Source organism: Lepus europaeus, chromosome 1, assembly GCF_033115175.1.
Source record: "Lepus europaeus isolate LE1 chromosome 1, mLepTim1.pri, whole genome shotgun sequence".
Lineage (NCBI taxonomy): Eukaryota > Metazoa > Chordata > Mammalia > Lagomorpha > Leporidae > Lepus > Lepus europaeus.
The window spans coordinates 11,651,477-11,674,638 of record NC_084827.1 but is presented as its reverse complement, the minus strand read 5'-3'; the positions used below and the strand labels follow the sequence as shown (position 1 = coordinate 11,674,638).

Below are 23,162 nucleotides of genomic sequence, written 5' to 3'. Positions count from 1 at the left end.
AGGAAGGAAGAGGAAAAGGGACACAGTTCCTCTCTAGACATCTATCCAAAGTCAAGATTGTAACACCTCAGGAAAACAGCGCTTTCTCACTCTCTTTCAAATCAGCAGCACATAGGCCATGATAAATGGAAAACCAGAAGTGAGAAAAAAAAGCCGGCCGGCGCCACGGCTAAATAGGCTAATCCTCCACCTGTGGCACAGGCACACTAGGTTCTAGTCCCGGTCAGGGCGCTGGATTCTGTCCTGGTTGCCCCTCTTCCAGGCCAGCTCTCTGCTGTGTCCCAGGAGTGCAGTGGAGGATGGCCCAAGTCCTTGGGCCCTGTACCCGCATGGGAGACCAGGAGAGGCACCTGGCTCCTGGCTTCGGATCAGCGTGGTGCACCTCAGCATGGTGCACCGACAGCAACGGCCATTGGGGAGTGAACCAACGGCAAAGGAAGACCTTTCTCTCTGTCTCTCTCACTGTCCACTCTGCCTGTCAAAAAAAAAAAAAAAAAAAAAAAAGCCAAGAACAAAAGTAGATGTTGAAGATTAATCTAAGCAATGATGAGAATTAGATGGAGAATGCAACCCAATCATGGATACCAGTTATAATTGCATCAGTTTATTTATTTATTTATTTGACAGGTAGAGTTATAGACAGTGAGAGAGACAGAGAGAAAAGTCTTCCTTCCATTGGTTCATTCCCAAAATGGCCACCACGGCCGGTGATGCGCCCATCAAAAGCCAAGAGCCAAGAGCTCCTTCTGGGTCTCCCACGTGGGTGCAAGGGCCCAAGCACTTGGGCCATCCTCCACTTCCCTCCCAGGCCACAGCAGAGAGCTGGACTGGAAGAGGAGCAACTGGGACTAGAACCTGGCGCCCATATGAAATGCCGGTGCTGCAGGCAGAGGATTAACCCAGTGAGCCATGGCACTGGCCCCAATTGCATCAGTTTTACTTTTTCTCACTTCTGATGAATGTGGCTCTTTTATTACTGTGGTGATCTAGGAGAAAGGATGAACAGCAACCCAAATGCCTCTCTCTTCAACACACAGTAAGAACCAAAGGTCCAGATCAAACAGAGCTATGCCAAATAAGGACATCCACCAACAATGACATAAATGTCTACTCTGATGGAGGGAGTTCCATTTCCATAAAGATTCCTAATGTCATATACAATAAAATTCCAGTACAACAGGATGATTTACTCAATCCCTTTAAGTTCATGCTTAGGCTTAAATGTGACAGAAGCTGGACTACACTTGACAATGAGCACTGGAAAACATTGTCATTTGTTTCCAAGTACATTCATCATGAAATTAATATTTGTAAAATTCTTAGAAGCAGGGTAGGACCACTACTGTCAGCACTCAAATATTTGGGAGAAAGATAGCAAATATTTGACTGTGACATTGGAATCTTCACTACATGACTAACCCAGCCAAATACACATGAAAACCAAATGAAATGTTAAGTGCCCCAAAGCAAAGATTCATAACCATACCCACAATTGAGGCACTTAAAATAATGATTGGAGATGCTGGCCCAAATCTTCCACAACTTCAACCCCATACTGTCTGTTAACACTGCATAGTGGTGGGCAGGACGACTTGCCAACAGATGCAGGCATGAAGCTCTGAGTCTCTGAGTTGATTGGTTTTATGTGGATAATTAATTACAGAAACATTTTCTACAATCAGCTGAAGCATCCTGAATCTCTTTTCAGAAACAAAAATAGTAAATTACATATGGTCATATGAAGATGTGAAATGAGGTACTCTCAAACAAACACATCCTTAGCATTTGACAACCTGGGAATGTCTCTCATTTTGGTTACTAAGAAACTCTAAAACACTAGCAGAGGACCTGTAATTTAGGAAAACCGAGATGCTAATAGTTATTTCTACTGGTATGACTTCTGAAAGGTCTGAGCTCTTACCTGTGTAATTAGCACATAAAATTACAGCTCCGAGTTAATCTTTCCAAAAAAGGAAATTATTTCTAGAGTTAATCTTTCCAAAAAAGAAAACAATCATTTCCAGACCAGCTGACATTTCTGTCTTCAGTTATGTTCAATATATTACCAATAAATTGAATGAATATTCATAAAAGAAATAGTCATCTTGTTGAAATGTTGACAATCAAACTCTGAGTTATCTCTACTGACTACAGTGCTAGACTGAAAATAACAGCCAGAAATTGAGATTGGTTTGCATTTCAATCTCCACTTTTAATTACTCAAATTCCAAAGGGAGAATACTTGAAATGATTCATTTCAAAAAGAACTGTTAGGAAAAGATCTGCATTCGTGTTAGGTTGCCATTTTACTTGGCTAATTCAGGCACTTCTGAAGAAAGTAATTAATTCCAATTCTTTGAATACAGAATCATAGGAAGGTCAGTTCAGAAGATATAAAGGGAAATACTTGGGGCTACTGCTCATTTAAGTTCAATCTTCCGTACCCAGAACAGCACTGGCACAGATTAGGTGTTCAACAGAGAGTTGTGACATGAGTCACATGATGGACTAACAGCTTTGGTATGTTGGGGATCCTTCCTGGCTGTAGGCCAATGTCAGGTGCTGAGTGACATGGCCATGAGCATGCTTACGGAGCTGAGCCCCAGCAACAAAGACCTATGTCAGAGGGGATGGCACTGTGGTGCAATAGGTGACGCCGCTGCCTGTGAAGCCGGCACCCCAGATCAGAGTGTTGATTCAAGTCCTAGCTGCTCTACTTCTGATCCTTCTCCCTGCTAATGTGCCTGGGGAGACAGAGATGTTTCCAGTGCTTGGGTCCCTGACACCCATGTGGGAGACTCAGATGGAGTTCTTGGCTTCTGGCTTCATCTTTTCCAGACCCAACTGTTGCAATCATTTGGAAAGTGAACCAGCAGATGGAAGGTCTCTTTCTCTTCCCTCTCTTCAACCTCTGTCACTCAGCCTTTCAAACAAATAAAATAAATCTTAGCAAGAAATAAAGATCTATGACAGAGCTGCTGTAATTCTGCTGATGATTCACTGGTGAGCACCCCTCCAGGAAGGACACTACTGCACACAAGGTCTGTTGCCCCCTTGGGGAAGCCTGATCCATATCCAGTAACACTTGCCTCCGCTGGGACAACTCTAAATGGCTATGTTAGGCTCAAAGCTCCCTGCAACAATCGTTTGCTGCAGGGTTGCATCAAAGCTCAAGTTCTCCCTCTCCCCAGTGTGGTGTCCCTTGCCCTTCACAGCTGTAGTTCCCTCTTAGGAAATCCCCAATGTAAATCCTGCACACAAAACTCAGCATCAGATCTGTTCCCAAGGAATCCAACCTATGTCAAGAACTATGACCCCAAAATCTTTTAAATACTACACATCTGCAATGACATAGTTATGTCTTTATAAAGAAATTGGATATGTACCAGGAAAGCATGCTGGATTAGAAGAGACACAATTATATTAACATCCTGTCATGGCAATGTGGCCCTGTGTGTGAAAATCTTCCTAAGTGGCCTTCTGATAGTGCATGTAGCCAGTGTATACAACAGCCCCCTGGAAACCATAAAGCAGTACACAAATCTCAGGAGCTAGTGCTTATTATTAAATGCCAAATTTATGAAACTGAATATTAAATATTACGTTAAGTTCTTATTAACATAATGAATGGAAAACTATTAATTTTATACAAAAATTTTAGAAGAAAATCTTTAAAGAAACATAATTAGCATCTGAGCTTAAATCCTAGAGCTGTCAACCCAGTAAGATAACAATCAAATGGATTAGGTTGGTATACAGGTAGAGTGTCCCTTATCTAACATGTTTGGGAGCAGAAGTATCTCAGATTTTGGACTTTTTTAGGATCTTGGAATATTTACATATACATGAGGCATCTTACATATGGGACTTAAGTCTAAACACAAAGTTAATGTATACTTCATATATACTTTACACATATAGATAAAGGTCATTTTACACATTATTTGTAATAATTTTCTACATGAAACAAAAGTTTCACAGACCACTTGTGGCATCCTGCTGATTCTCACAAAGTTTCAGATTTTGGAGTAATTCAGATTTTTTAATTATAGATGCTTAACCTGTGTAAACAGTAAGAATTGGTTATTTGTGTGTGTGTGTGTGTGTGTGTGAGAGAGAGAGAGAGAGAGAGAGAGAGAGAGGGGGAGATGGAGAGGGAGAGGGGGAGAGAGGGAGAGGGAGAGGGAGAGGGGGAGAGAGAGAGAGAGAGAGAGAGAGAGAATATAAACCAATAAAAATAAAAAATACTCCTTTGGGCAGAGACCTAAAGACATATACACAATTGATTGCCTTCATTACCAAAGGCTAATTTTTTTAACAGTGAAAGAAGGATGGAATATAATTATCAACACTCAGCCCATTGTACTGTCCAAAACATAACATTATTAACTTACAGTACAGCTCTATAGCCACATCTTCTTTTCTTATAAACAAAATAAGGCTTCGGGTCATAAACAGAATGGAAATTTGTCTTAATAATAAGATCATCTTTCAGCCTAATACTCCACTGTCATCTGAGTCTTTTGAAATGTAGACAGTACACTCCTATAAACCAAGAACCCCCAGGGAAAATCAGTTCAACCACCCATTTGTAAACTGTTGCTCAGCAGTTCTGCCCAGGTCCCTCATCGTCTTGCTCTGCCAATGGACAATTTCTAACTTTAGTCCTCTTCCTGACCGTTGATACCTTTGCCTTCCTACTTTCAGATACATGGCTTGCTTCCTATTTCACTGAGAAAATAAGAGTAATCATGATAGGGATTCCAGGACCCAGGGAAAGGAAAGAAATATAGTAGAGGAAAAACACATGCTGTAACTCTCCAGGAGCCCTGAGGGAGGGGCAGACTGGAGATCAGGAAAAAATGTACAATGTAATCTTCAGATGTTGTGGAGTCTGCCTACTGCTGTGCAAAACAGGCTATTCCAATGTCAGTTCCCCGATTGGTACATGTAGCCCACCTCATTAGCTTGCACTTTCAGTTCCTTGATTGGTTCACAAAGCATACCTCATTAGCATACACTTTCAGTTCTCTGATTGGTTGCTATCCCTGCCTTCTGATTTGTTGCTATACTTGCCCTCTGATTGGTTGTTATTCTAATCCTCCCCTGATCAGTCAAATCTGGATCCCATTTTCAGAAAGGGGCCAATCAGAGTCACTTTGTATATAAGAGCCAGCACTCCCAAGCTTGTTCGGCAACTCCTCCCTTGAAGTTCTCCTCCTGACTCCTGCGGAAGGAGGTTTCTCACTTTCAGTAAATCTCACTTTGCTCAGTAACCCTGGCCACATGGAAATTCTTCTTAGACATGAGACAAGAACCAAGATTGCCTTCTTTGTGTCACAACAATCAGAATAGAACTACCTGTATGAATCCCCAGTCCTCTACCATCCCTCCTTGTACTCTGGAGCCCCCATCTTGTCCCTGCCCACACCCCTCCACTGGGCCCCAGACTCATTCTCATTACCTACTCAAAGGCATTGCACCTGCACTTTGTCTTCTTCCCCCTGAATAGGTGCTGCTTCTAAAATAAACTGGTCCCACCAACATGTACACCTGCTGTACTCTTACAAATTAGAAAAAAAAAATTCCCCTTTTGGGTCTTTCCCAGCTACCATCCCATTTTTCTTGACTCGTTTATAGTTAAACACCTCAGTAGAGCAATCTATGTGAAATTATCTCTTTTGTTCCTGTTTGCACATGAACACATTCTGTTCACTTTCTTTTACCTTTTCCAGCCCACAGCTTCTTGTGAGATTACTAAGAATTACCTTGTACCCATATTCAACTCTCAATTCTTACCAAGAATCTTACGCAACCTCCCTAGAATATTTGACAGTAATTCTTTTATTAAACAGTTTTCTTCTCTAGACTTCCAAGAAAAAAAAGCTTCCTTGCTGTTTGTCTAGCTAACTGTATACCTCTCCTTTGCTGGATTTGGTTCATCTCCCTTATCTCTATTTGTCCAGCGGACAAGTTCAAAACTTGAGTGGCAAGGTGTAATGATTTCACATTCTCAGGAAGTACATGTACAGCTAATCCATGTACAGCTAATCCATCACCTTGTTCTCCCAGCATTACCTCCAAAATGCATCTAGAATCCAACAGTGTATGACTTTACCTCCCTCACTTCTATCACTTCCCACCTGGAATATCATAAGAGCCTTGGATCTATTGCCCTATTTCCACCCTTGCAAGCTGACAGACAATTCCTTCAGCAGCAGAGCTATACAGAATAAATCCGGGCATGTTGTACTCCTCAAATAGTCTCAGCACCCTCTCATCATACCCTGAATCAAATCCACAAACTTTTCCTTGACCTACTCATTCCTTCTATGGGCTGGCTCTTTCCTAGATCTTCAAAATAATTTCCTATCCCTCTCCACTCAACTAACCAGGTTACAGGCATATCGGTTCTTGACTGTTCATCCAGCACGCTAAGGATGCTTATACCACAGGACCTTAGCGCTTGCAGTTTCTTCTGCCTAAGGAACACCCCACGCTCAAATCCACGTGTGCATGCGCTGCTTGCATTCAAGTCTCTTTGAATGTCATGAAAAAGCCTCATCCTGAACTCCTTATCAAAACAGGATCCTTTATTACACTCTTCCTTCATAGCACTTACCACTGGAAGGTATTACTCATGTGTCTGCCCCACTGAAATAATAGCTCCATGCAGGCTAGCAGGACCCCTACAACCTGAAACAGTACTAGGAAAAGCAGTCAATAAACACATACCAAATATATGAAATAGATGATCTGTTTGGGGTTTGAAGGAGATTCCAAAACAGGAACTTGTCCAAAAACTGGAGTGTGGTAACTTAAGATAAAGTCAGTTTAAAAGTAAAAATAGGCCGGCGCCACGGCTCACTAGGCTAATCCTCCGCCTTGCGGCGCCGGCACACCGGGTTCTAGTCCTGGTCGGGGCACTGATCCTGTCCCGGTTGCCCCTCTTCCAGGCCAGCTCTCTGCTGTGGCCAGGGAGTGCAGTGGAGGATGGCCCAAGTCCTTGGGCCCTGCACCCCATGGGAGACCAGGAGAAGCACCTGGCTCCTGCCTTCCGATCAGCGCGGTGCGCCGGCCGCAGTGCACTGGCTGCAGCGGCCATTGGAGGGTGAACCAACGGCAAAAGGAAGACCTTTCTCTCTGTCTCTCTCTTTCACTGTCCACTCTGCCTGTCAAAAAAATTTAAAAAAATAAAAAAAGTAAAAATGCATTTGAAATGGTATTGTGAATGACAGGAATATAAGTTTTTACTTATACTAACTGTATGTAAGAAAATAAGAAGTACTTATTTTACATAAGCAAACAAATTACTTGTTCTGTATGTTACAATAAAAAGGACTGCACAGAGGAAGCAGACAGCATATGATTAACTAGGTATTCAGAATCCCAGGACTCTGAGACCTTCAGTTTCTTTACGTTTACTGTGCCTCAGTTGCTGTGTCTGTAAAACGGGGGTAGAAATATCACCTATCACTCAACGTTGTTGGGAGAATTAAATTACATAGCATGTGCAGAAGAGTTAAGACATTTCTTAGCTCATAGAATAGAACAATATATAACTACTGTTGCATTTGTTATTATATTTTAATATGATAATGTAAGATGCAAAGGATAGGGAAGGGTAGTAAAATAAACTAAGTACAAGACTCCAGTTAAATGTCAATTCACAAAAATAGAAATAAACATGAACATACTTGCAAAAGGATGGACAATGCCCTTCAGAGGACAAACTGACATCATTTAACTCCCCAGACAGATTTCAAATTGGAATGCCTGCCACCGTCAAGTGCAGGCCTAATCTCTACTGCACAGCCCTGTTGTAAGCTTGTTAAATGAGGGGGAAAGATTCAATTTTAGATGAAGCAATTGATAGGGGGAAAAAATCAGTGTTTTTGGTAAACTTGTAAAACAAAATGTACTTGCGTGATTTTTTTAACACTCATACTCATTGTAAGTGAAGTTGGAGCTTAAAAACCTTAACTAAAAAAAATATGTCAGAGGAAAAGTTTTAAATCCTACGTAGTTTCTATGGGACTAAGTATTTATTATGATATGTTGTTAGGGAACACCTACTTTAACTACTGCGTTGAGTAGATAAGGAAACTGAAGCCTGAAGACAAATGCAGGCCTAAGGTTTACAGCTAATTAGTGATTACAATGGCTTTTCTCATGCTTTCATGCCTTCGTCCATATTTTATCTCTTCCTTTCATTATTTAAATATTTGCTAGGAAAATAGAGACATCATGTTTTCATAGCCCTATCACGGTCCTTATCACCTGACAAAAGTTCTGGCAAATCAGGAACTAATTATCTTTTTATTAAAAACTCCATAAATGCAAACAGCATTGGTGATATTGCAATGTTGAATGTTTCACTTTCATCTTTTAATGCCTAGCATCTAGTATAGTATCTGGCATACAACTGGTGCAAATATGTAGCTATGGAAAGTATGAATGCATGAATGGCTGGGTGGCTATGCCATTTTAGCATATTTTTCAAATTTAATCAAGGTCAAAATATGAAATTGGGAAACAGTAAAAAAAACCCAATAATCCATCTCCTCTTTTTCAGACAGTGGGTTAGACTTAGTGACTCACTCTGTAATAATAGAGCAGGAGAGGGAAAAGGTAGTAATTTTATAGTAGAGGAAGGGGTCAAATGCCACCCCAACCAAGTGGCTAAGTCAACATCACCAGGAGCATCAGTGGGCACTTGCTAAGTCCTAATGTGAGAGGCCAAGACGGGCACTCATCTCTTCAGTGTTCTTCCCAAGGAGCCGTAACCCCAGCCTCATAATGAGTGAAGCAGTAGGCAAAGCCAGACTAGAGGATATTCTACAGAACATCAGGCCAGTACTCCTCAGATCAAGGCCATAGGAGGCAGCAAGAGGTAAGACTGAGAAACTGCCACAGACCAGAGGAAATGGGGCAGATACACCCACACAAGGCAATGGGATGCTCTGGATTGGACTTGGGATAGAAAGTGCGAGGGTTTAGTTCATCCTGATGTAGCAATATCAGTTTCTCTAACAATGTACCATGGAAACATAAAGTGTTTAACAATGGGGGAAACTGAGTAAGGGGTATATAGGATCTCTCAATAATATCTTTGCAACTTTTTGTAACTCTAAAACTATTTGGAAATAGAAAGTTAATTTAAAACAAGTAATAGATAACAGGATGCACTTAAAAGAAGTATTAGTACTTAAGGGAGAGAATTTGCAGTGATCTGGTCAGCCAATCAAATAGCATCATATGGTGGTCACGGGCTTTACAGGTTAAAGCGTCTTGTCATCACAGTAGATTCTTACATGAGTAAACAAAATTAAATTGAATGATTAATTGCATTTTGTCCCACATCTTTCTGTAATATTTATTGCTGTTTTCAATTCTGCTTTTGAAACCAGGAAAGCGTATTGGATGGTGGTGATGTGCACTGTGGGTAATGAGCTAACTGTAGCCAAGGACAGCTCTGAGCAGAGTAGGTCGGACCCTGCACTGCGTCTGGTTCCATGGACCTGCAGACTGATGGGCAGGGAGGCAGTGGGGCCTCCTAACAAAACCAGCCGTAATAATTAGAGCTACCACTTACGTACAGCATGCTAATGTGCCAGACTGTGCTCCAGGGGTCTCATTTAAGGATCATATTTAACACTCAATACCCTAGGAGGTTACAACTAGACTCTCATTTTAGAGATGTGGTATTTGTCATCAGGGAAAGTAAATTACTTTATTATCAAAGTTACAACTTAAATGAACCAAAAATATGTGACTTTTCTACTAAATCAGTAAACAATGAAATTCCATTAGGGTAAATGCACATTTAAGCAAGGTATAACTGTATTATCACTAGTATTGAACAATACACTGAGAGACTATACATGATCTATATCACCAAAATATTCATTAGATTGAGGTAAGCATGTGAAAGTGCTGTTGAACACTATATTATTAATATCAGTCCTTTCCTATATTTATAGATTAGTGTACATCTGTTTTCAATTGGCTCTAAACTGGTTTTTGCTGTTTGTGTTTTAGTGGTTAGGCTCCATGAGAATTATTATGGCAATTGAAAATTGCATAATAAGCTAGTGCTAAAAGTAAAGTTTAGGCTGGCGCTACGGCTCAATAGGCTAATCCTCCGCCTTGCGGCACAGGCACACCAGGTTCTAGTCCCGGTCCGGGCGCCGGATTCTGTCCCGGTTACCCCTCTTCCAGGCCAGCTCTCTGCTGTGGCCCAGGAGTGCAGTGGAGGATGGCCCAAGTGCTTGGGCCTTGAACCCCATGGGAGACCAGGAGAACCACCTGGCTCCTGCCTTCCGATCAGCGCGGTGCACCGGCCGTAGCGCACTGGCCACGGCGGCCATTGGAGGGTGAGCCAACGGCAAAAAGGAAGACCTTTCTCTCTGTCTCTCTCTCTCTCACTGTCCACTCTGCCTGTAAAAAAAAATTTAAAAAAAATAAAAAATTTTTTAAAAAGTAAAGTTTAACCCCTTTAGGAAAGGATAAGTAAATTTTGGTCCATAACAAGCTATTCTAGATATAAAAATGTATGGCATGTGTTAATGAATCTCCTTTGGAGTTATGAATAGAACAGATTTTCAAAAACTATAATTATTGAGCCTATAGTTACAGACTTTATTGAGGCCCTGTTTATATACTTTATTCAGCTTATGGGAAAGACTTTGCTTCCATTATCACAGATAATAATTAATGGACTGGTTGAAAATCATAACCATTAACTTGAAGGCTGATATATGATAGCCAATAAGGAAGACTCTAAGTGCCTCACGCCTAAAATTTACCAGCAAGAATTGAGGGAGACACTTTCAAGAATGAGAGCCCCGAGAGATGGAGACAAAGCAAAGAGGTGTGGAAAGGATTTGAAATATTATAGCCATCTTTTTCTACATTCAAGAAAGCAAAGCAATTAAAAAGGGCTGCCATTTTGTATTGCCAGGGAGCCATGCACTGCCAAAGAAAGTAGGGCTTTGTTAGACAACAAATACTCCAGCTTGTAATCTACTGTGAGCTATGATCCAGACACATGAGCAAGATTCTATTAAGTGGTGAGAGCAAACAGTCATGTGCTGCCTCAATAAATCACTCAGTATATTATTAAGAAAGGGACTTGGTTTTTAAACCCAGCAACAACTACTTGGGTTCAGACTTTTGACTGCTGATAATAAATGAATGGCCCAAGAGGACTTACTCCTATGTTTTCCTAGGATGCAGGTCAGAGTACATTTTCAGGAGTCCCTTTTATCTAGATGTGTACTCTGAATTGCATTTAAGTCATACTTCTGAAATAACATCTATTCAGCATGCACATCACACACGGACTTGAACTGGATTTTGCCATTATACTCAATTTCAGTCCTGTCAGTCTTCCTGTGAATCTATAGTCAGTTACAAGTTGGAGCCAGGCAACAGAGCAAGGGCAAGAGCAAATCCATTAACTCAATGAACAAACTTCCCTGACAAACCAGGGATTAAAAGCATCATGACCACATGTTAAAAGTAGAGTGAACTGGCCACTTTCACTTCCACTTAATATGTTATTTTTTCAAACTCAGATCACTAGAATAAAATAATTCTTTTAGTTGTTTTTGAGGGTTTCTTTGTTCCTTTGAGTTCCAAAATCATAGCTGGATTTATTGGGCTTGCATTTATACCAAATTACTTTTCCCAATTTAAGAAGTTTCCTCACACTAAAGTTTATCACATAAGATATGATGTCTAAGGTACTTGCCAGGAAATGTCATCTTTTCGTAAAAACTGAAATCACAATTATCTCTGGCAACGATGGACAGATTATGCCATAGAAAAGATAGAAGAGACACCTGAAAGTTACAGATAAGCCTCACATCTCATTTCAGCCAGAAATTTCAAATGTATCCCTACCCACAGTTGACTTTCTTCAAAAGTTGTGGTAAACTGCAAAATATTACTTGAATTCCATTATATTTTTATGTTTAAAATTGTAAGCTATTTGTTTGGAAGTTGGAAACAAAAAAGAACATAAAAAATATTCTTTATAATTAGCAGCCCCTAAAAGTTCATTTAGTTTACATTGTAGCTACATTTCACACTGCAAATAAATGTATGTGTCTCTTACTTAATGAGTGAAATTTTGTTTTGTGCTAGTATGTCACAACCTCACTTACATTAGGAAGTGTAATATGTTGTTTACAAAGAAAGAGATGCAGAGGTTGAGGGAACTATTCCTCCTCTAACTAAATTTTCTTAGCAAAGGAAATAAGGATGGAGGATGGTAGTGAAAAGTCTGGGTAGAAATTAAAGGAAAACACCTAAAAATGTTAAGGAAGCTGAATCAGTTGAGAAAACTGAAAATGCAGGTTTGGTAACCGGGCTGCCAGGGAAAGCATCCTTGCCCAGTGCCGGGTGAAGATCCTGGAAGCCCCCGTGCCCAACTCTGACAAGGTCTTTGGATTTCAGGATTCTCATCCCCTAAAGTTCACTCCTTATTAGACTCAGAAATCAGAACTCAGAAGCTACTCTTCGATTCCTGCCAGTTTAAACCAGTTGCCTCTTACATACTTCTAGGCAGGTCCACACTGAGAGACCAGGTTAGGTTTGGGTTCATCCATCTTTGGTTCTGTGTAAAACTCCTTTCTTTTGGGACCCTACCTGTTTGCTTGGACACTACATTTTCTCGTCTTCTCTCATTTTATTACATTTAACTATTGGTATCCACAATTATGAGGGAGCCCAGAACACTAGTGTCCAGCTCACTTACGGTTTTAATTTCTCTTGGTCTACTTCACCTATGAACCTGATAGTATACAGACAGGGACTTAAAATATTGAGCAGAATGTTAAAAATACCCACTAAAAACTGACTGGTAAGGTAAACAAATGATCCTTTCATTCAGAGGAGGATATAAAAAATATGAACACTGAGAAGTCATTTCTATGTTTACTCAGTGTAAGAGTTCAGAAAAATGGCCCATTATCATCACTGAACCACATAATCGTCACAATTTTCCATATCTTGTGGGCCTTTATTTGACAATATAACAGTAGTGTAATAGTTAGCAGTACTGGATGTGCCTTCCGAGATAACTTTGCCATACTATGTGAAGAATAAGGACAGGTTTGACAATGCAGGGTCCAGGAAGACACTTGTGCTGTCTCCAGAGTTTTCTGGATCCTAATAGAACATGTGAGATCACAGCTTTTTGCTTTTATCATTTTAGGCAAGCCTGAGAGTAAGGAGTTCTTGACATGGAATCCACAGCAGAATGACATTCTTCTGCTGCTTCCCCATCTCTCTTCCATTTTCTTCCACTCGCAGATTATCCCTTGAGATCCACGTTACTACACACCCCTCACTGCTCCTACTACGGTTTCAGACACAAGGATGAACGAAACTACCCAAGGCACCAAGAAGGACTATGAAGCTGACAGCAGGCTGATCACATAAAATCAACAAGCACTTCCAACTTACAAGCTTCCCGGAGTTTCTCTTTGTCATAGTGGAATCCCTCGTAGTCTTGTAAACTGATTTTGTTCACACGGATCCGCAGCCGATCTGGGACAGACTGGGGACTGCAAAACAAGAAGCGAGTGGTCAGATGCAAATGAAAGATCAAAGTTGGGAGTCATGCACCTACCAAGGACAGTGTTGTGGCACAGAGGGTTAAGCTGCTGCCTGCAACACCTGCATCCCATAAGACTGCCTACTGGAGTCCCAGCAGCTCTACTCCCCAACTAGCTTCTTGCTAATGCACCTGGGAAAGCAGCAGAAAATGGTTCAAGAGCTCACACCACTGCCACCAAGGAGGGAGATCTGGATGGAGTTCTGGGCTCCTGGCTTCCCTGGCCATTGCAGCCATTTGGGGACTAAATCAGTGGACAGAAGATCTTTCTCTCTCCCTCTCTCTTAGTCTGTTCCTCTCTCTGTAACTCTGCCTTTCAAACACATAAAGAAATATTTTTAAAAGCCCCTATTAAAATAGGCACTTCTAATGAACACATTATAATAAATGCTACCTGTGAGTATTCTAAAATGATAAAACATTGAATATGCTCACTGTAATATCATTAGGAATAGAATGAAGTATGTAACTTATGCTGAAAGTATTAAATCCAAAGTGGCTTAGGACATGCATTAAACAACTTAAAATGTTGTATCAAACTTTCTGAAACATACTGTTCACCTTCACTATGTCTAACAAGATTTCCTGGATTTTCTCTCAAGTAGTATTTTCTTTTTCTTAGTTTTTATTTATTTTGACAGACAGTGAGAGAGAGAGAGAGAGAGAAAGGTCTTCCTTCTGTTGGTTCATCCCCCCAATGGCTACACTGATCCAAGGCCAGGAGCCAGGTGCTTCCTCCTGGTCTCCCATGTGGGTGCAGGGGCCCAAGCACTTGGGCCATCCTTCACTGCCCTCCTGGGCCACAGCAGAGAGCTGGACTGGAAGAGGAGCAACCGGGACTAGAACCCGGCGCCCATATGGGATGCCAGCGCCACAAGTGGAGAATTAACCCAATGAGCCACGGCACCAGCCCCCTTTCAAGTAGTATTTTCAATGTAGTCTAGTCTCTGTCATTATCTGAGCTAAACAGCTTAGTTTTCATCAACATTATGGATAAATACATTGATTTAATACATTAATATCACACAATCCCTATTTGACCTCAAATCCTACCTTATACTTAGATTTCATTTGGTTGAATTTTTTCTAAAACAGGATTGTGTCTCACTTTTGGTGGTAAAAGTCACCAATGATTAAAGTAGAAAGAATAACATTATTCTTAATTTATGTAAAGAAGGAAAAGAACAAAAGGAAGAAAAAATGAAAGGGAAGGGAGGGAAAAGGAAGGGAGGGAGAGGGAAGAGAATAGTGGGGAGGGGAAGAGAGGAGAGGAGAGGAGACGAGACTAGGAGGAGGAAAGAAGTAGAAATAAAGATGGAGTAACACTTTTAAAATCACACTCAAGACACCTCTATTTACTGCATCTCAAACACATATACACAGAGCATGGACACACACCTATTTAATTTCACTGCAATCTGGAAGAGAGGGTGAAAAAAATTTCATTATCTTGTCTAAAGCTTCATTTTAAGGAAAAGTTTAGTAAGTTTCTCCATATAGACTTCCACTCTAATCACCAAAAAATTAACACATGTATATCCAACGATAGACACTGCCGGACATTGAACGGACAATGAACAAAGTTGGTGTGAATGTTTAAGTAGTGATAGGACATCTAGCTTGACAGCATAATATTTGGGAATTAGAAGAACAGACCGTCTATATAATGTATACCTACAATATCAATTATAGATTGAGGTGACTTAAGGTCACATAGCTACTAAGTGACAGCTGGGAACAGAGCTTTGGACTCTTCACTCATCCTCTTTCTATTATACAATGTTCCTCTAGGAAGTTCAGACTCTTTTAGCAATGGGTAAACACACATTGAATTCCATAGATTTGAGAGCAAAGACATGAAAACTACATTAACAAAGTCAGATTATGTCTATATGGTGCTTGGCTTATTTTCTTTATCGAAAAAACAATAGACATGGGGATGGTTAAGTAAACTATGGTACCCTCAAACAACAGAACACTGTGGAAATACTACAAATGAGTGTATAGATCTATATTTATTCAGAAGGAAGTCTTCTAAAAACACATTGTTAAATGAAAAAAAAGTAATGAAAAATTATATATGGTATGAGCTCCTTGATGTGATCTGTAACATTTAGGAGTCTGTATATGCAAGTGTCAGAAGAAATATTCAATAGGCTGTACCAAGTGGTTATCTCTGTGTGGTGGGATCTGGGAAACACTGAATTTCATCACTGAGTGTACTTTACAGAAATAATATAGTGACCTTAAAATCATGTCAATATATAGACATATAAATAATTCAGGAAAAGATTTAAAATATAAAGATATGCCAAAGAGTGTTATTTCTTAGAATTGAGTGGAAAAGAAAGATTTTAAGTGATGAACAATGGTCACACAGTGTTTTTACCAAATACCCCCAAATTAAGGGTGTCTGATTTCATTTTCAAGTTCACCCAAGTGACCTCTAAGAATTTTAATTAGCAACTAATTTCCTACAAGCACGAAGAAGGAAGGTAGAACTATAGAATTCCATGTCCATCATATCTGCAATCAGGGAAGGAAGAGAGCAGAGGCTAAATGAGCTTTGCCTGATTTTTTTTTTTTTTTTGAGAGGTTAGCATATCTAACCCCTCATCTTCTCCAGTTGGCTGCAGGTATCAAGAAGAAAAAGATATTTTTCCCTTTTGGACTGGCTTATTTCACTCAGCATGATGTTTTCCAGATTCCTCCATTTTGTTGCAAATGACCAGATTTCATTGTTTTTTACTGCTGTATATTATTCATTTTTTTTTCATTTTCAATTCTCTTTATATACAGAAGATCAGTTCAGTATATATTAAGCAAAGATTTCAACAGTTTGCACCCACATAGAAACACAAAGTGAAAAATATTGTTGGAGTACTAGTTATAGCATTAAATAACAGTGTGCAGCACATTAAAGACAGAGATCCTACATGATATTTCTTTAAAAATTAATTAATTTTCTATGCCATTTCCAATTTAACACCAGTTTTTTTTTTTCATTTTCAATTATCTTTATATACAGAAGATCGATTCTGTATATAATTAGTAAAGATTTCATCAGTTTGCACCCACACAGAAACACAAAGTGTAAAAATACTGTTTTAGTACTAGTTATAGCATCACTTCACATTAGACAACACATTAATGACAGATCCCACATGAGATGTAAGTACACAGTGACTCCTGTTGTTATATTATTCTATAGAGTACATATCCCACAATTTCTTTATCCAGTCATTCCATGTCTTAGCTAATGTGAATTGAGCTGCAATAAACATTGAGGTGTTAGACTGGCACCGCGGCTCACTAGGCTAATCCTCCGCCTTGCGGCGCTGGCACACCGGGTTCTAGTCCCGGTCAGGGCACTGATCCTGTCCCGGTTGCCCCTATTCCAGGCCAGCTCTCTGCTGTGGCCAGGGAGTGCAGTGCAGGATGACCCAAGTACTTGGGTCCTGCACCCCATGGGAGACCAGGAGAAGCACCTGGCTCCTGCCATCGGATCAGCGCGGTGCGCCAGTGGCAGCACGCCTACCGCGGCGGCCATTGGAGGGTGAACCAACGGCAAAAGGAAGACCTTTCTCTCTGTCTCTCTCTCACTGTCCACTCTGCCTGTCAAAGTAAATAAATAAATAAACATTGAGGTGCAAACAGCTCTTTTTTTTTTTTTTCAGTTTAATTCCCTTTGGGTAAATTCCAAGGAGTGGGATGGCTGGGTCATGTGGTACGGCTATATTCAGGTTTCTGAGGACTCTCCAAACTGTCTTCCACAGTGGCTTTACCAGTTTGCATTCCCACCAACAGTGGGTTAGTGTCCCTTTTTCCCCACATCCTCGCCAGCATCTGTTGTTGGTTGATTTCTGTATGTAAGCCAATCTAACCGGGGTGAGGTGAAACCTCATTGTGGTTTTGATCTGCATTTCCCTGATGGCTAGGGATCCTGAGCATTTTTTCATGTGTCTGTTGGCCATTTGGATTTCCTCTTTTGAAAAATGCCTGTTAAGGTTTTCCAAAGAAGGTCTTAATCAGATTTAAAAAGTTTCACTATTTTTTGAATGTTTTCCATGAGTGGATGCATTTAGTCAAAGGTACTTTCTGCATGTGTGTTGTAATTATATATATATATTATATATACATATATATAATATTCTTTTAATTCTGTTAATATAGTGAATCACTTTGGTAGATTCTTCATTGTTGAACAAACCTTGCACTCCCAGGTAAAACCTACATGTTTATGTTGTACTTTCACATTAAGCACTCTCTAATTTTAAAAAAAAATCGATGATTTCATACTATTTAAACATTCAAGTATTAAAAAAAAGAAGACAGCAGCAGTTGCCACATGAGCAATAGGATTCAGTGAGTGACTACAAACTATTCTATGCACTCCTACTCCATGGAGCACCCCTAACTCTGGGCTAACCAAGTGTATCCACATGTTTCTATCTCCCAAGTTTCTATATATGACCTCTAACCCACACACCACTGCCTCTTGAACCACTGGCCTTGTGCCAACCTTCCTGATTTCCAGGAGGCACACAATCAAAACTCAACAGAACTATCATTTGAATTCAAATTTTCAGATCCCAAATTAATCAAGATACTATTTTTAAAAAATTTTATTTGTATGTATCTCATAAATACAACATTAGGAAAATAGCAATTCTTCCCACTGTACCCTCCTCCCACTCACTTCCCCCCCTTCCTCCTTCCCCTCCTGTTTAGTCTGAGAAAAAAACAAAGAAAAAGAAAGAAGCGAAGGCAGGCAGGAAGGAAGGAAGGAAGGGAGGGAGGGAAAGAACTAAGAGAACTGTTCCTCATTAGTGTAGACAAGGGCTGTCCTGTTACTGCTTCTTGAAGGTGATTTCGCTTTTTTCCCCCTTCCTCTTTTCCCTTCTTTCCTCTCCCCTCTTTCCTTTTAGAAACTTAATTATCTTTAAAGAAGAACCCAAGGATGATACATCTTTGGCAGCTCTTAGACATAACTTATGAGACATAATAATATCCTCCATTTAATACACTCTAAGGAAGTGATTCTTGAGAACAAGTTTTACTATTAAGTCTCATGATACAACTCTTTGGGGACAGAGGTCCTACATGGGAAGTTAGTGCACAATGACTCTTGTTGTTTATTTAACAAATAACACTCTTATGTATCACACCAGTGATCAGCCAAGGGTCTTGACACGAGCTGCCTCGGCTATGGAAGCCTTTTGGATCACTAGCTTGACTAAGTCATAAGCAAAGTGGAAGTTCTCTCCTCCTTTCAGAGAAAAGTACATCCTTTTTTGGGGGCCACTTCTTTCCACTGGGATCTCACTCACAGGTCTCCTTTATGTAGGACATGTTTTTCCAGAGTGTCTTGGCTTTCCATGCCTAAAATGCTCCCCCTCGGCTTTTCAGCCAGACCAGAATGCCTTAAGGGCCAATTCTGAGGTCAGAGTGCTACTTAAAGTTATTGTCATTCTATGAGTCTGCTGTATGGTTTGCTTCCCATGTTGGTGCCTTCACTTCTTTTTAATTCAAGATACTATTTTATTTCATTTGCAGAATAGCTAGCTGAATAAGACAGAATAAAACAGACTGTTCGGAATTACCTCTTAAAGCTACCTCCTATCCACCTTCCTACATAGTCACTCTCCTGTTCTCAGCTCTCATCTTCCCCAAAACCTACAAAACCTCTCACTTTCCCAGCAGAAGCTTGCTTAAGTTGAGTCTTCTGACCAGGGTATCTGGTATTCTGCCTTCTATCAAACTTTGCTTCAGTTGAAGCCCATCAACAAAGTTCAGGACATTAGACTACAGATTCCATGAAGAAAAAGACCTTTGAGTCATTCTCAACCCTGGTGTAAACAGTAGGCATGGGAGGAAACATAGTAAAGTAGTTAAGAGCTCAGGTTCCAAGTCAGATTGCTTAGATGTGAAGTAAAGGTCTTCCAATTACTGGTGAATCAGGAAATCTTTGCTTCAGTTTTCTCACAGATAAAGTAGAGATAACAAATTTTCAATCTAGGGGGAAATTGTGAATATTACATGAGTCAACACATGTGTGGTATTTAGAAAAAATGCCTAGCATGCTATAAGTGCTCAATAGATATTAGCTATTATCATTATAATAATTGTTCTGAAATAGCTCTCATAGATGAAGTTCTGCTGAACTAACAATAGCATTTGCTTCTGCCAAATATGGGAAGAAGTGTAGAACACAGACTGGACTTCCTCTGGGGAACATGGTCTACCTTGGCTGGTGTCATGATATTTTACAATTGTTGATCTTCTCATAAGACCAACAAATGACATGAAAACAGACAAGTAGGACATGAGGGAGAAAAGTGCACAGAGATTAAGCCAAAGCCAACAAATTCAATTCCATCCCTTTATGTCAAAATAGATTAGTGTCCTATTAATGGATGACTAAAGGTAGAGGATGACAAAGCTGTTCCTTGGAGTCTGGGGAATAGTACTGCCATTAGTTTTCTAAAATTAAATGTTTCCAAGGAAGTTAATAGAGCATGGAAGAGACTAACAACGTGGTAAAAATAAATTTGCCTTTGGGCCAAAATCTAACATAAGTTACTCCCTTACTGCTTTGGGCTGTATACAAGGATGTTCTAAAACCAGACTTACACAAAATCGTTCATGTTTCTTAAAAGAGGCTCAGAAATCTGAGAACTCCCTTTCATACTGGGACAGTGACCTCAACTTATTGTCTTCTCACAAATTTCCTCTGCAACATTGAGATTGGGATCCTTGTGCAAAGTAGCAGAAGTTCAGGGTCCTAACTTAACTCACAAAAGTCCTGCATGATGACATTCTTAAGAACTATACTAGTACCTGTCATTAAGTCACTCATCTTGGATTTCAACAATCTCCATATCACAGTTTCTCTAATCCATTTTATAAACACCTGTCACCCTAAGATGTTGGAAGGCAGATGGATGGCCATACCATTGTGATAACTCCCTCAATACTCACTGCCATTCAACTCACAACTAATTCTCACTACCTCTATTTTCCTGAAGGTGTTACCATTAGTTTTTTTTTTTAATTATTTATTTTATAGATACAGAGTTCTCCTTATTCGTGACTTAGCACCTTTCTTAGGTCCTCTAATAATGACTCTGTCCTTTGTATCTAGCCCACTTGGGCCTCATTCCTTTGTAATCATAGCCTCTACTCTAACATCCATGGCTCTACTCCCTACCTGTGTGTATTGATGGTCCTCTCCCATACTTAATGTTGTATGATTATTCAGAATTTCTCTACAGACAAACCCCTCTACCTGCAAAAGTTGTGTGGCCTTTCTTCTGGTCTTGTTTGGGATCAGCTTTAAACCACATCCATCAAACAGTCTTCACAAGGGTCCAGAGACCCACCCACCCCATTTCCTCTCCTCTATGAAATCCTCTCATTACCTGGTTAATGCCACTCTTAGGATCATTGGTTGCTATTCTCACCCTGTTTTTTTATACTATCATGTTTGTTTAAGTGTTTACAAGAGTTGATAATGGAACGAACCAAGACCTTCAGCAACCCAGAGATCAACCAAATGCTCCTACAGGGATATACTTGGCTCCCCATCCAGGAGACAGTGGCTTGAAACATCACCCATGACAGTGAAGAGTACCTCGTTGCCCCATGTCAGCAGGAAGTAGCTCTAAAGACAGATCATCGTTTCTCTACCCCTCCTGGACTTTTGGGACTAATGTAATTCCATACAACTTCTGCTTTATTAAAAAAAAAGGGGGGGGGCGGGTGTTAGTAAAATGGCACAGTCTTATCTATGGCACAAGCTATACCCTGACACCATCCTAGGCTCTAGCCCCTGCCACCATTGTTGGAAGCCAGGTGGCCACATAGCCCAACAATCAGTGTCAAGCTCTACCCCCATTCTAATGGGATTCGCTGCTCCTACTTCCCTGCCTGCCCCTAGCAAAGTTTTAAAAGGACCTGTTCCTGAACATGTCTCTCTCTGTCTCTCTCTCTCTTTCTGTCTCCTGACCTCTCTCTTTCTTATGCTCTCCTTCTCCCTCTTTTCCTTCTTTGCCCCTTCCCTCCAGTCTGTCGGGTTTCCCGCAATAAAGTCTTTCCTTTAAAAAAAAAAAAAAAGAGAGAGAGAGAGAGAGAGAGAGAGAAAGAGAGAGAGAGACAGAGTTCTCATGACTAATATACTCCCCAAATGCCCACAATGGCCGAGGTTGGGCCAGGAGCCAGGAACAAAATCCAGGCTTAATTTAATAAATTCAGTTTCTAGCCTATCTGATTGTCATTAACATTTCTTGGATCTACCCCTTATGATATTCACTATTTAGATACGATAATTTTGATGAAGAACTATAATTTAACCAAACATTTGTTACTCATATATAGTGTTGATTTTCATTTGTGAGACAGAAAAGTATCACAATTCTTGTCTGCTTTTCTCTGTCAGCCTGATTTAATAATAATAAATCAAATTAATGTTTTTACTATATACAAATGTTTGATTTTACCCAATCATATTAAAATATGATAAAGTATATTTTGCATTAATCTTTAATAGAATTCATTTGAACTGGTCTTTACATTATGAATAGACTTTGATTATAATATTAATTTCTAGCATGAATCACAGCATGGAGGAGAACTTCTTCTGCCTCTCTTCAGCTCCCGAACCTAAAACTGTGTATGACCATATTCTTTTTTTTAACTTTTATTTAATAAATATAAACTTCCAAAGTAAAGCTTATGGATTACAATGGCTTCCCCCCCACAACTTCCCTCCCACCCACAACCCTCTCATCTCCCGCTCCCTCTCCCATTCCATTTACATCAAGATGCATTTTCAATTCTCTTTATATACAGAAGATCAATTTAGTATATATTAAGGAAAGATTTCAATAGTTTGCACCCACACAGAAACACAAAGTGTAAAGTACTATTTGAGTACTAGTTATAGCATTAATTCACATTGTACAACACATTAAGGTCGGAGACCCTCCATGGGGAGTAAGTGCACAGTGACTCCTGTTGTTGACTTAACAAATTGACACTCTTGTTTATGGCATCAGTAATCTCCCTAGGCGCTTGTCATGAGTTGCCAAGGCTATGGAAGCCTGTTGAGTTCACCAACTCCAATCTTATTTAGACAAGGTCATAGTCAAAGTAGAAGTTCTCTTCTCCATTCATGGAAAAGCACCTCCTTCTTTGATGGCCCGTTCTTTCCACTGGGATCTCACTCGCAGAGATCTTTCATTTAGTTTTTTTGTTTTTCTTTTTTTTCCAGAGTGTCTTGGCTTTCCATGCCTGAAATACCCTCATGGGCTCTTCAGCCAGATCTGAATGCCTTAAGGGCTGATTCTGAGGTCAGAGTGCTGTTTAGGACATCTGCCATTCTATGAGTCTGCTGTGTATCCTGCTTCTCACATTGGATCATTCTCTCCCTGTTTGATTCTATCAGTTAGTATTAGCAGACACTAGTCTTGTTTATGTGATCCCTTTGACTCTTGACCTATCAGTGTGATCAATTGTGAACTGAAACCAATCACTTTGA

General features: G+C 40.1%; 1 protein-coding gene across 2 annotated transcripts in view; it reads right to left on the bottom strand.

The window, feature by feature from the left end:
- DGKI (diacylglycerol kinase iota) overlaps positions 1–23,162 on the bottom strand; it is a 499,667-nt gene that overhangs the window by 107,357 nt on the left and 369,148 nt on the right. For both annotated transcript variants that reach the window (XM_062198081.1, XM_062198090.1), the window contains one exon: positions 13,474–13,574. In XM_062198081.1, the coding sequence (XP_062054065.1) occupies positions 13,474–13,574 (101 nt within the window). The remainder of the gene's footprint in view (positions 1–13,473; positions 13,575–23,162) is intronic.